Below are 13,847 nucleotides of genomic sequence, written 5' to 3' on the forward strand. Positions count from 1 at the left end.
CACAATTCACATGTGATTCTAGCTACTTATGTAAGAAAAGTTAATGTATCATATCAAAAGTTATAATTTTCCTGTACTGAAAATGTACTTTTAATGGGTACTTACCTACTTTCATACTTCCCACCCTTCCTCTTCTGCCAAACCTTGAAGTGATAGTTTAATAGAATTGAATAGAGTGAGTCATATGCCCCATTGTATGTTGCACTCTTATTGGTGGAGGATTGATGCATGGAAAATGCATTGGAATTAGTCAGTTTCAAAAGAATGGAGATAAAAGGCTTGAAACATGCATTAAAAATATTGCATATAGAGGGTAGCACTGAATGAGAATAGCTATTTATGTGAGAAGAGGTTAGTGTCTGTTGGAAATAAATTTTCAGTATAGGAAAAGTATAACTTTCCAATGTTTCATGTTAGTTTCTTCTGTAAGTCACTGTTTCCTACAAATTATACAATGTATGTTATATACACAGTGCAATTGTGATAACACAGTAAAATGTAAAATGTCATAGATATGATCGTACTGATAGTAAGAATGGTAAGGACATACAATACATGCAGTACAAACTCTTTTCTCATATATACCTTTAACAACTAAATAATAAGTTTTCAAAAGTATTTCAGAGATATCCTTAGATGATAAATAAATTATGTACAAAATTACAAGTTATAATAATAATAATAATAGAACAACTTGAAAAAGTCAGCAGAACAGATACCAAAAATTCACAAAAATCATAAATTTCTCAGTCTCAGTAACTGACTAACGTTGTTGAAAACTTCTAGCTGTGTAACAATTAGATTCACCATAGTTATAAGTGCACCACATAGAACAATAGCACAAGGACCATGGCTATACTAAATATTGCCAAAAAGAAGAGGTATTTGACATACAGCAAGTAATGCCTTCAACAAGGACACCATTTTAAAATAGGTACATTTGCTTGCTCACTCGCTCCATATACTTAACATGTATGGTCAAATAAAACAATGAATGGTATTTTTGGTATATAGCACTGTGTGACAAAACACAGGTAGTATGGGATTTACCAACATAGGGTGAACCTTGAGAGAAACTTCACTGTTTAGGCTAGAAGACAAGGTACACTCTTTTGTAAAGAAAGAATAATAAGTATTGTAAATTAACACAGGTTTGCCTTTATAAAACATTTAATATGAAGTGTGAGAATCTTCAGCTACTTTAAACTGTCACAACCATTTTCTATGTATATAAACACTGGATGGAAAGTGTTTCCAGTTTCTCATTGTTAAAAATTATTTGAACTGAAAGTTTTACAAACATTTTAAAGATGAACTCTGACTACAAGGCTGAATCAATCAGCTTTTGTGGATGGGCAGTCATACACTACAGGTGAACTATTTGATATATCAATTATTTTGTTGAGCTTAAGGTGATCACTTTTGTTGAACTAGCATTGTATCAATTTCATCTGGATTTGTTAGTATATATACACACACAACAACTCACATTACATCATATACACCTTTAACAACCAAATAATAAGTCTTGAAAAGTATATCAGAAGTGTCCTTAGATGAAAAACAAACCACATACAAAATTGCAAGGCATAGTATAAAATGTGTGCCATCATATGTACAATCACACATGGACAACCACAGTGTGTACACACCATATGTAAAGAGAATGCATACCACATTCACAAACAAACACACACACACCATAATATTGTGATGCACATAAACATTGATGATATACATACAGGATATCAACACAAATGAACAAATGATGCAAATGGAAAAAAATATTTTAAAAAACTGAAAATGTAGTACCATCTAACCTTTATGAGAAGTTTATTCTCAGAAAACTGTGAAGGACTGAGAACAGTACAAAAAGTGCTAAACTATTTTCTTATTCTTTGTGCTAATATTTTGTTCAGAAAGTGAGGTCTATTTTATACTTTTGAAATTGAGTGATTTCAGAATCTTAAGTGATAGTGTTTTGTTTATAATTTCTGTTAATTTAATACTATATTTTAGTTAGTAGGAATATATCTAATTGGAATGAATGTCTTTATGACTGGTTTTCAGAAGCAGAAGCAGACTATAATGCTCTAACATATGCTCATCCTCATAGTGTGAAACCAAAGATTAAGCCATTTGAGGACTATTACGATATTGGAGATGAACTTGGCAGGTAACTATGTTCTTTCTAATTTCTTGCTTCTTTTATATAATGAGCATTCTTGGTTGCTTTGGAAATTAATTTTTGAATAATATATGAATGTGAAGGATCTATATATAACTCAAGTTTTCTGTAATAAGTATACATTATTTACAAGTTTGTTTTGGAGATATAAGACATTCTAAAATATGTTTAAATAATGTATTTATATTAGTTCTTAACATTATTGACTAACAAATAACTGCTTTTATTGTTATTCTTTAACTAACATTTAAAATGTTCATTATTTGAGATTTCAAATATATAAATACATTATTTACAAGTTTGTTTTGGAGATATAAGACATTCTAAAATATATTTAAATAATGTATTTATATATTTGAAAATCTCAAATAATGAACATTTTAAATGTTAGTTACAGAATAACAATAAAAGCAGTTATTTGTTAGTCAATAATGTTAAGAACTAATATTATAAAATCAAGCTTCTGTGGAAAATAAGTAGCAAATTAAATGGTGTCATGATATAAAAGAATAATTTCACTGTATGTGTTTAAATGTAGAATTAATAAATTTGTAATGTTAAGGGAGGTAAAACATATTCATATAAATAATTATGAATATAAAATGGATCAAATAATAATCCATAATCATTATTAGCTGTGGTGAATTCTTCATTTAGTTTGATAAACAAATGAACTCACTATTGTTCTTTATTCTGAAGAGGAACACAAGGTATTGTGTACCATACAGTAGAACGGATTTCAGGAAATAGTTATGCTGCCAAAATGATGCATGGTAAAGGGAAGCTACGAGACTTCATGGATGCTGAACTTGACATAATGAATCAGTTATGTCATCCAAGATTGGTGCAGTTATTTGATGCTTTTGAAACCAAATCCTCACTTACTCTTGTTACTGATCTGTATCCTTTCTTAGTAGTTATAGTGATTGCCATGTATTTAGACTCAAGACAATGTTACCTGTTGTATGAGAATTATTTGAATATTTTCTTTTATCATTACTCAGCAGTTATATATAAGGTTAGTTGTAGATAAGTAACACAACATGTTTGAAATTTAGGAACTGTATGATTCACTATAGATTTCAAAGACTTCTATATCTTAAAGATAAAACAGAAATTGTAGGAACATTTCTATAAGTTGTTGATGGTTTCATTAAGTATAAAAAGTTTCAAACTATTTACATTTTCCTTCAAAATCATTTGGAGACACTTGTGACTTAAAGAATGGAAGTCACTATGGCAGGGGCAAACCAGTTTTAACCTTAATACAAATGAAGATTTGTCTGGCCAAATCAAACAATCAGTGGTCCACTTGTTAATGTTAATTCAGCATTGTAATTCATACAATTACAACATGTGAATTTGTTTTAGCATTGCCACATAGCAGAATGTAGGGTTTAGATATTTCATTTCAGCAAGGACAAAAACTGTTTAAATAATATTTTAATTGACCATAATCACAGTAGTTTCCAATATGCAGTACAAGATATAATTTATGTAAATAAGAATCCTAATTCTGTCCAGTCACAAAATGAGAAGGAAAAGCATAAGTTTAGTATAAAATTATCCATTGTTCAACTGGAAATAAAGATGGACGATAGTGTGAATAAGTGTTATTCTATCATCTATCTGTATTTGTTGAGTACCTGTTCACAAATATAAATTATGCAAAAGTAAACTGACAACTGAAATGTTTTGCCCAATAAGAGACATTAAAAAAACAGATAGCATGACCATATAAATGAGCATTTATGGACATACTAGAAATTGCATTCATATCAAAATCAGATTGAGAAACCTTTTCTTCACCATATACCCTCTTTCCATAATTCTTTAGGACTTAATGTCCTTTCTCAAAATTATCTTATAGAGCAGGATAATCATTTGAACACTGGTATGTATTGTACGTTTTGCATTTTCTCATCCATACAGTAACAAAACATCAGTATCATACAATTTTTACAGCTGTGCAAACCCTGTTGTGACAATAATGATTCCAAATGAAAAAACAAAATATGAAAACTTTCTTCTTTAAAGAGACTATCCTGATTTTCTTATTCATATATTCTGGAACAAACCCTTTACTAAAAATAAAAAAAGAACACACCAATCATATTTTACTTGTGCTAATATGTCATCAGACAAATAATAATACCAAAGCTATTATATAAAACATTTGCACAATATTTACTGAAAACCCAACCTCTAAATCCATTTTCAGGAACTCACCCATTAGTTCTTACAGACATGACAAAACCTTGAAAGAAATCCTGGTACTCAGTAACCAAAACATCAATAATAGACAAAGAATACACATGGAAAACAAGAAATAAAGTACATACCCAGGCCTTCTATTTATTTGCTGTCCACTATCAGTTACCTTACTTTTTATATTAAGGTAAAAGTGCACTTAAATAATCCATCGAAAGAACATGGAATAATAAAATGCATAAAAGCAAACAATGTCCCATAACTAATGCAATTTTTCTGGCTTCATAACTATGCAACAAGTGTGGTTACAAATTTATCCAAGCTATTTGATATGTTTTCCATGGGAAGGAAGCTTGTACTGAAAGAGAAATTAACATTTTTCTGTACAGAAAAAATAATACGTCATTTGATAGATGCAAATTTTGACTTGACAAATCCTGAAAGAAAGGATGTGACAAGCTGGTATGGCAAGAAGGGTCTGATTTTTATCTGATGGTTCGGTAACCAAACAAGATTGGAGGCTATAAAAATTATGGTTTGTCTGAACAATGACAATTTTATAGTGATTAATTTACATTAAGTTTCATACTTATTGGAAGATTTGTGAATAAAAGAGTGAAGAGGGGATGTCTAGAGCAAATATGTCACATTTCTCACTCTAGGGAAATTCAGGATTTTGTAAAATATTGCCTTATAAGATTACAAACATATAATTTATATACTATTAAAATATGAATTATTAGCTATGATTTATTCTATTCTCTTTAGTATAACATAATCATAAGTAGTGTAATTAAATTTTTAATTAAGCCTCTAAAAACCTTATGACTTGCATGGTAGAGAATGCCAGTGCAGAGAGAATTAATATAGTTCACATAGCTAACACTGTGTTTTCTGTTAAAATTAATATAGTTCAATGTTGGAGCATTTTATTGTCATGGTCAATCCTACTATTCATTGGGTAAAGATTAGCCCAAGAGCTGGTGACGGGAGGTGATGACTAACTGCCTTTCCTCTAGCCTTACACTGCTAAATTAGAATTGACTAGCACAGATAGTCCTTGTTTAGCTTTGTGCAAATTTCAAACCAAACCAGTGTAAGATTATGCAATTTATGGATTTCAGTGGGCTATTTCCCAATCAATGGGGTAGTCTAAAACAATTAATCCTCTGTATATAGGCTTCATCATTCTGATAAACCTTGCAATGATTATGTAACCAGGAAACTACATGTAACATTTAATGTAATAAGTTTATCTTCATGAAATTTAGCAGGCTTTTAGAAAATATTACAAGTTTACTGTATGTAAAAAATAAGATATTTCGAAATTAAGCATTTGTAATAAAGATTTGTTTCTAAATTTATGAAGTCATAGTTTGAATCAGTCTTAATAGACTGAGTGTAAGATGATATTAATATTACCATTAAAATTTCTTTTTCGTCTTATATTACAAATTTCATAACCTCTAGGACCTGCCAACTGAATATTAAAAGTTTTTCCTGTTGTTTTCTCTACCCTAGCCCCAGTGGCACAACACTATGTCTGCAGACTTACGATGCTAGAAACCAGGTTTTGATACCACAAGTGGACAGAACACAGACACCCCCTTGTGTAGCTTTATGTTTAACAACTGAAAAAACGAACATTATATATGGGTTCAATACATTTTACTTTCTTTGTAAATACCACAGAAAAATATGAAATAAATTTAAACACCACTTTTTACTTTCTAAAATAACTACATAGTTTACAAACAATTAAGTACACACTATTAGTCTTACACCCGATGCTAATATGATTTAAATCTCCTGGTCTTTCACATTTAGAGCTTTAATGTTACTTAGATTAGCATCAAAAAAATTATCACAGTGGGGAAGGTTTTCATAAACACAGCATTAAGTTACTTACTACCAAGATAATTCAAATTGTAATATGCTGTACCTGTGAGACATGCCTGTATTTTTCTGTGTAAATTTTATTCACTTAGTTTTTACATTTTAATTACTTTCATAACAGAAACATATGAAATGAAATTTAGTTCTCATTTATGGTCGTTCTTGAGATGTCAGTGAAATTTAACCCCATTTTTGTGCAGTTTTTATTTATTTTAAATATACAATTTATAACACAAAATGTGAACATGTAAAACAAATGCCCTAAATAATTGCAATTTAATTTACTTTCTGACTAAGCTATATGTGCATTAAAATAATTTCCTTACCTAGTCAAGGTGATCTTGGGAACAAGAAACTGGTGTTGATGCAAGGTAACTGAAAACCAATTTCAAAAACAAGCTAACCTCATCAAAGTCTTCTCTTTCTATTGGTTATAAATAATACAGTATCAAATATCAGAGAATATGATTCACATTTTTTTAAAAACATCATGTGCTAGGAGGAGTATGGCATGTGAATTTCACAAAAAAAATGCTGTGAGTTTTCATTTTAGTATCAGGATATGTAATGTGTAACTGTGTAAGTCTCTGGAAACATAGAAAATAATATAACCATGGAAAGAAATTCTATTATGGGCAATTACATGAAAAAAATGTCATATGATATTATTCATAAATAAAAGTAAAAACTGAAGATTTATTTAAATATTTACTTTTGAAATTAATGAATTAAAATTTCAAAATATTAAAAATTTGAAATATACACTATCTGTTGATACCAAGTATTTAACATTCATTGATAATAAAGTTGTTTAATTTATATGTAGCTCTGTTAGAAAGGTCATAACATGTGCACTTTGACCTTCCCATAGACAGGGAATATTGGTGATGTTGATCATATTTGAAATGTTTGTAATAGTTGAAGTAAGATACTGTCAAAGATGTATTTCAGTTTTATACATGTTTTATTGAAAATTAAAGGTAAACAACAACTCACTTAAGATATAAATACTGTATTTTCTAAGAATCTTAGGTGAAAAGTCTAATACTGAATAACATGGAACTAGAACATAGGCATTAAAACACAAAATAATTTAAATACTACATTGGAAATCTGCATTACGTGGAGATTTTCAAGTTCTAGGTTGTGGTAACTAAAATTATTTTCAAGTGTCACCAGTGAAAAGATTCTTTTCAGCTTTGTATTTTTGTAAGGTAGAAATGGAGATGTGAAGTGATATAAAGATAAAATTCTCCTGGGATATTGGAAGAAATGCAAGTTGAATAACTTATAGTATGGTGTAAAACTCTATTATTGGTTTTAGCCCACTGAAGGCTTCTTTCTTTATAATGTACTATCTGCCTCATTATATTGAGCTTTGAAACAAGAGTATTGGACTCAAAATGGACAGCTACAATAATCTAAATTAATGGGAAAACGATAGAATTATTAAAACATGAATTAATCTTCCTCTGTCATCCTGTCTAGTACTGGATAATACATGATTTAGCAAACATATTTTAAAACATAATAAACTGATGTTTTGTAACTCTGAGCCACAATGTAGACAGAGGATTAGTTACAAAACTTTTCAAAGTATTGTGAAGCTTTCTCTTTCATCTCTGTTCACTTGCATTTGTATATCCACCTACTGGTTTAATGTTTCTTTGTCATTGAACACTTTCTTAAAATTAGATAACTAATAATTTCTGTACTAAAAGCTAGATGTGCCCATGTACAAGGTGAATTATCTGTGTTTTATATCTACACCAGAATACTGAAATATACTGGACATTGGGTGGTACAGTTTGACTGAATATTTCAGAGAAAGTAACCAAAAGGTAAAATATGGCATTACTGAGCTACTTCTTTTATAAGTCTGCTATACCTCTTCAATTTATGGAAAATACTTCTTAGATCTCAAATTATGAAACTAGTGTTTTGTTGACAGTACTACAAAACCTCTTTCTGAAGTTTCACATTTTACTGAGGAAAATGGCTATTTTCTAGTTGCTTTCTGTGCTTTCAGAAACATTTTTTATAAAACCCATTGATGATTATAAGGGCATCAGTTAAGTGAGTTAAAGAACTTGAAAGCTAATGAGCAGCAGATGAAGAGATTAAGAATTGCATAAAAATAAGCAATTAGCTGCATGTTTTTGTGCATAATTAATATTAAATATAAATTATATATAACTTATCTATAACTACATAAGCACATATGATAACATTTGGAAGGATGATAAGACAGGTAAAACAACTGCTTTTTTTTTGTTGTTGTTGTTATTTTTTGTATTCCTGTACAGTTTATGCTGATCTGGACATGACAGAAACATTATTCACACTGTGACAGATTTAAATTAAAAGCACTTTCAGATTGTTGTAGAGTTGTTACTAAATTTTATTCGTATGAAAAAGTCATCCCGTTTTTTTAGATTTTAATCCTTTGAAATCTAGAAACTTAACACAGGCTGTAGCTATCAATATACTGCACACAAACAGACAAGCTGTGCATCGCCAGATCAGTGCCTCCATCAGCAGTTAACTGTGTAAATTTTGGCATCTCTAGACTCTTTGGAAGTGTTATTGGGAGTTGTGTAAGCTCTAACTTTAGTTACTGCATATTGAGGATCACACCAAGCAAGCAAGATGGGGTATTTCACTTTAAACACTAAATTCTGCTGATTCAGCTTTGGGAAGTATAACCAGTTCTAAAATAAATTTCCTATTATGTCCTCTGATTTCTGCTATGCTTGCCACAGAAAATGTCAATACAAAATAAGGGTTTAAATATTCTGTGTTATTTTGTTGTTGTTTTTTAAGTTTTACATTGTGGCTAGGTTGTCCTTCAGTATACCATTCTTGTTGATCTTGGTTAATGGTGAGAGCAAAATGTTTCTTTCTTCTGTACTCCCAGTTTGCATTGTTGTGTATTTTTTTGTTTGCTTCAACTTGCAGAATCTCATATGTGGAAATCTATTATTTTATATCACTGTGAGAACCAAGTAATGTGCAAGTAAAATGGGACACTACATCCTTGTCTTTGGATTATTCTATGAAACTATGCTTCTGTAAAGTAGTGGATGAAGATCTTTATTTTTTCTCAAAATCATATCTTTCTGATTAGTACATCTTTATTTTTACAGTTAAATTAATATTAACATGAACAGGCTTATGTGACAAAAGACATTGGAAAATGTGAGGACTGATGGTTTCTGTGGTGTGTTTCTCAACTGTATTGTAACAACAGAGAAGAGAAAAATAACTTATTGGTTGGGTTACCCACTCCATGTGGATGCCTGTACATGGTGAGGGGTTCTCCCAGAGAAGGTTTTGTGTTTTACGTTTACCTCCTCTAGGACCTGCACTTCCACCCATATGTTTGCCATGCATGGTGATCTATGAAGAGGATGAGAGGATCCTGTTGGTTGAAGGATTCAACCCCAACACACCACTTTGGTCTTGAATTCTAAGGTTTATAGTGTATGGACTATAGCAAACTAGCAATACATTCTGTCTCCCAGTGTCTTGCAATAACTACATTTTATACTGATTAGGCAGGATTCTAGAGAATTCATGTGACAAAAATATTCAAAGATATGTAAAACATCTATTATTGATTCTTACACTCGAGAATCTTCTACAAATTTAGAGAACAGGCAAGACTTGTACAATATATGTTTGACAATATAAGTTACATACATTTCTAAATATATATTAAACTGAAAGAAACATAGATATTAAAATAAATGTATAACAGTAAATCCATTACAACCTCTTTGGGAGTAGATCAATGTTCTATGTTTAGTATCTTTTGTGCCTTCATTTTCTCCAAACTGGACTAGGTCTGTGGTTCTCCCAGGACCTCCGCCTTGAAGATGCTGGACTCCATTCACCATCTGGGACTTTGGCTCTGCAGGAGGGTTTTCCACACTTCTCAGTTCCAGAATGTTTTCACTGAGACCCTCTACTGTTTGTAGCTTTCAACACTTACCAAAGAATTCTATCTGAGGTTGTGTCTTCCTTCCTTAGTGGGCTATACTCTTTCAGAATAGACAGTCTGCCATTCTTCTCTTTGGTCTTATCCAGGCATAGCTAACTGATTTGGGTGTGTCACTCAATGAAGTTGCTGTTTCCATTGATCAACCCATCCTTCCATGGCTTATTACCATCCCCACATGCAGCCTTTCTTTTAGTCATCTGAGAAAGGCAAATACTCCCAATCAGAAGTACTGAATATCTTTTGAACCATTAATCCAATCTGATTTGTATGGATGGTTTTAAAATCAGGTGACTCTGTGGGATCTGCCACAGTATGTTGTGACATGATGGTTGCTCACAGAATCCCCTCAACATTTTGTGTGTTTGCTGCCAATTTGTATGCCATTCCTCTTGCCCTGCTATGCAGTACAAAGATTGTACTATTTATGCCAACTCTCGTAGCTCTCTACTGGTCTTGGAATTGCTTAGCATTAGTTTTCAGTCTATTCTCATTGGTATTTAAAAGTGACTGGCTCATTTTTCTTTATCTTCTATTTGTATCCAGTTTCCTGGATGCTTGGCCACTTCGGCATTTGCAAGAATGAGCTCACTGACACCACGGCTAAGTCCTTTGGCTCTGGTACCATCAAAGCCATGCTTGTACACAGTATTCTACCTAAGGCCTATAACATATACTTTGTTTAAAGAGATAACTACCTCTTGTCTCTTGTAATCAGTATGTCTAAAAATACTCTATAAAATTCTATCAGCGTTAATACTAGCAACACAGGACAGTTTCAGTAACTTGAGTACAATATCCACAAACATATCAAGATAGTTTTTTCAGTCACACTTTTATGTTAGTTCTGGTCTGTTTTAAATGGTGATCCAAATTATGATAACCTAAATGCAATGCATTGTACTTAATATAATTAAAGATCATATTCCAAATACTTGTCCAGTTTTCCAATTGATTCACCTCCTTCTGTGATATCCTCAATGCAGCTACAACTTGCTAATTATGCCTCTTTTAAACCATTAATGTAAATATAAATGGCACAGTCATGATCATGATATACTCCACGATTAAAAATGGTCCAGTCTGACAAGACTTCATTATTAACAACATTTTTATTTTTCTATCCAATGACCCTATGCTTCAATTAACTAGATTATTCTCATTCTATACCAGTGTGATTTTCTTAGCTAATCTTTTGTGTAATACCTTGTCAAAAGTTTTTAAAATCTTTAACTGTACCAAATCCACATATCTTTTCCTTCACACCAAGAACAAGGAGAACACTAAAAAATTTGGTTATCTCAAAGCTTTTAAAAAAAACCTTGCCATCATTGCCCTTTAAGTCTTACCTCTACTCATTTTGAGGAATAATCTCATAGAAATTTCATCTAATGAACATTCTTCCAAGTATTTTACCTAACAGGCTTGTTGTGCCATTGTGCTCTCAGAAACACTCCTGCTATTATTTGTATTACTTTTATATCATTGTAAATGGAAATTCATTGTTTGAAGTTAGCCAGACAGTTACTCATTACTTAAAATACACACTATTTTAATGTTCTATAAATGACATCATGCAGTAACCGTCAAGAGAAAGAAACAGAAATCTGGAGATGATGAAATACTTGCAGTAAGTACAGATGAAGTAAATTTCTTTAGACCAAACATTGAGAGGCATGCTATGATTACTGGGGCTTCCCTTCTTTACATCACTACATTACCTTGTTATTAAATTAAGGAACAAAATGTTTGTTCTGTAAATGTTATATCATGCTGTCAGTTACTTTGTTATCAAGTTTCCTTCACTTGAAACTTTCCAGTTGTGGAGGTGGTGAATTGTTAGACAACATACTGAAGCGTGGAAAACTCACAGAAAAAGAGGTAGCTCACTACATTCGTCAAGTCTTAGAAGGATTGGAACACATGCATAGCAAGAATATTGCCCATCTTGGCCTTACAGTGAGTGTATTGTTGGTATTTACAGAATTAGTTGACCTTAGTATTTCTTCATTAATATTTTATATCTAATACAATAACTTGACATTTACAGTTAGTAATGGTTGCCAACTCAGCACAAAATTATTATTCATTTTTCTCTCATTCTTGTGTGGTTTTGTTTTCGGTAATACCTGTATTTTAATAATAGTTATGGTATGAACACCTTTAATATTAGGCCTATTATATGTTTAAACACTGCATTTTTTATATAGCCCTTAGGCATTTTCAAGAACTAGAAGAATGTATAAGAATAGTATTCTAACAACAATGTATTCTGTAATACCCCTTGTTGATGAAGCATTTTACTCATTCCAGAGCTCTTCAGACCAGCTGATATACAACAAACACAGTAGCAGTGACAGCATTATTTATATAAAATATTTGTTACAACAACAATTGTAATGGTGTGAATGCCTTTCTTAAACTGGAAAAGCATGATTTTATATAATAGCACTTGTCATAAAACATTACTATTAGGCCTATTGAAGTTTTTAAACAATATTCTTGGACTATTCCCTTAGAGATTTCCAAAAACTGGAAGATTGTATAATAATAGTATTGCAACAACACTCTTTGTCATATCCATTGCTGATGGCATATTACACACAATCTAGTGCTCTTCAGACTGCCTGGAATACAATAAGCACATATGTTACAGATCAAATGAAAGACATGAGACAGTGTGTTGAAAACAAAAATAAAAGTGAAACTGTTTTGGAGATGGTAAACTGTAGGGCACAGGTGATTGTTGGAATGGCAGAACTGTTAAAAATACTAGAGACTGAATAAAATATAACATGAAATAAATTAAATTCATTTAAATAGAACAGAGAAATGACCACATCTTGGTGTTTATAGTTTCCAAACCAAAACTAGTTAAAAAGCAACAAATAATATTCATGTTACACATTTCTATAACTAAGCTATTTGTAAAAGGACACATCAAGATGAAAAAGTATGTTCTATGTGACTGTAATATACTGTCCTCCATGTACAAGGTAAAGTAGGAATAATGCAACCAATCCAACTCATAAAACAGCATTTAAGTTCCTTGACGAGACAAACTAAAAGTAATACCTTGGATTGAATTTAGTACATGACCTCAGCTGGATATGTATATACCAGATTAAAGCTTAGTACTTTATAGAGGTTAATATATGCTACAGGATAGTAAGGTATGTAGTATTTGCCTAGAATAGCAGAAATGTTATTATATTTTAGCATGAAATTTATAAATTGTGTTGGATGTTAAGTATAGTATTTTTTTTCTCAGATAGGGGATATTCTTGTAACACGAGTCAATGGTGATATAATTAAACTTGGGGATTTTGGACTAGCTCAACATCTTCATCGTGAAAAGGAAAACTTTTTGGACTATGGCCATCCAGAGTTTGTTGCTCCTGAGATTGTTAATAAAGAACCAACAACTTTAGCTGCAGACATGTGGTTAGTGTATTTCTGAAGTAATTTTAATTTAATATTTAAGATATAAGTTTCATGAACACAATTGTAGGTGGTCATACTGACTAGGTATGGAGATTCAAGACAAATATC

At 31.3% G+C, this 13,847-nt stretch overlaps 1 protein-coding gene across 2 annotated transcripts in view; it reads left to right on the plus strand.

Moving 5' to 3' along the window:
* LOC143253056 (protein Obscurin-like) overlaps positions 1 to 13,847 on the plus strand; it is a 253,949-nt gene that overhangs the window by 195,828 nt on the left and 44,274 nt on the right. Inside the window, exons 59-62 of one of the 2 annotated variants that reach the window (XM_076506213.1) lie at positions 2,071 to 2,176; positions 2,888 to 3,088; positions 12,116 to 12,254; positions 13,567 to 13,739. In XM_076506213.1, the coding sequence (XP_076362328.1) occupies positions 2,071 to 2,176; positions 2,888 to 3,088; positions 12,116 to 12,254; positions 13,567 to 13,739 (619 nt within the window). The remainder of the gene's footprint in view (positions 1 to 2,070; positions 2,177 to 2,887; positions 3,089 to 12,115; positions 12,255 to 13,566; positions 13,740 to 13,847) is intronic. The other variant, XM_076506214.1, reaches the window with a different exon arrangement.

The sequence above is a fragment of the Tachypleus tridentatus genome, chromosome 6, assembly GCF_004210375.1.
Source record: "Tachypleus tridentatus isolate NWPU-2018 chromosome 6, ASM421037v1, whole genome shotgun sequence".
Taxonomy (NCBI): domain Eukaryota; kingdom Metazoa; phylum Arthropoda; class Merostomata; order Xiphosura; family Limulidae; genus Tachypleus; species Tachypleus tridentatus.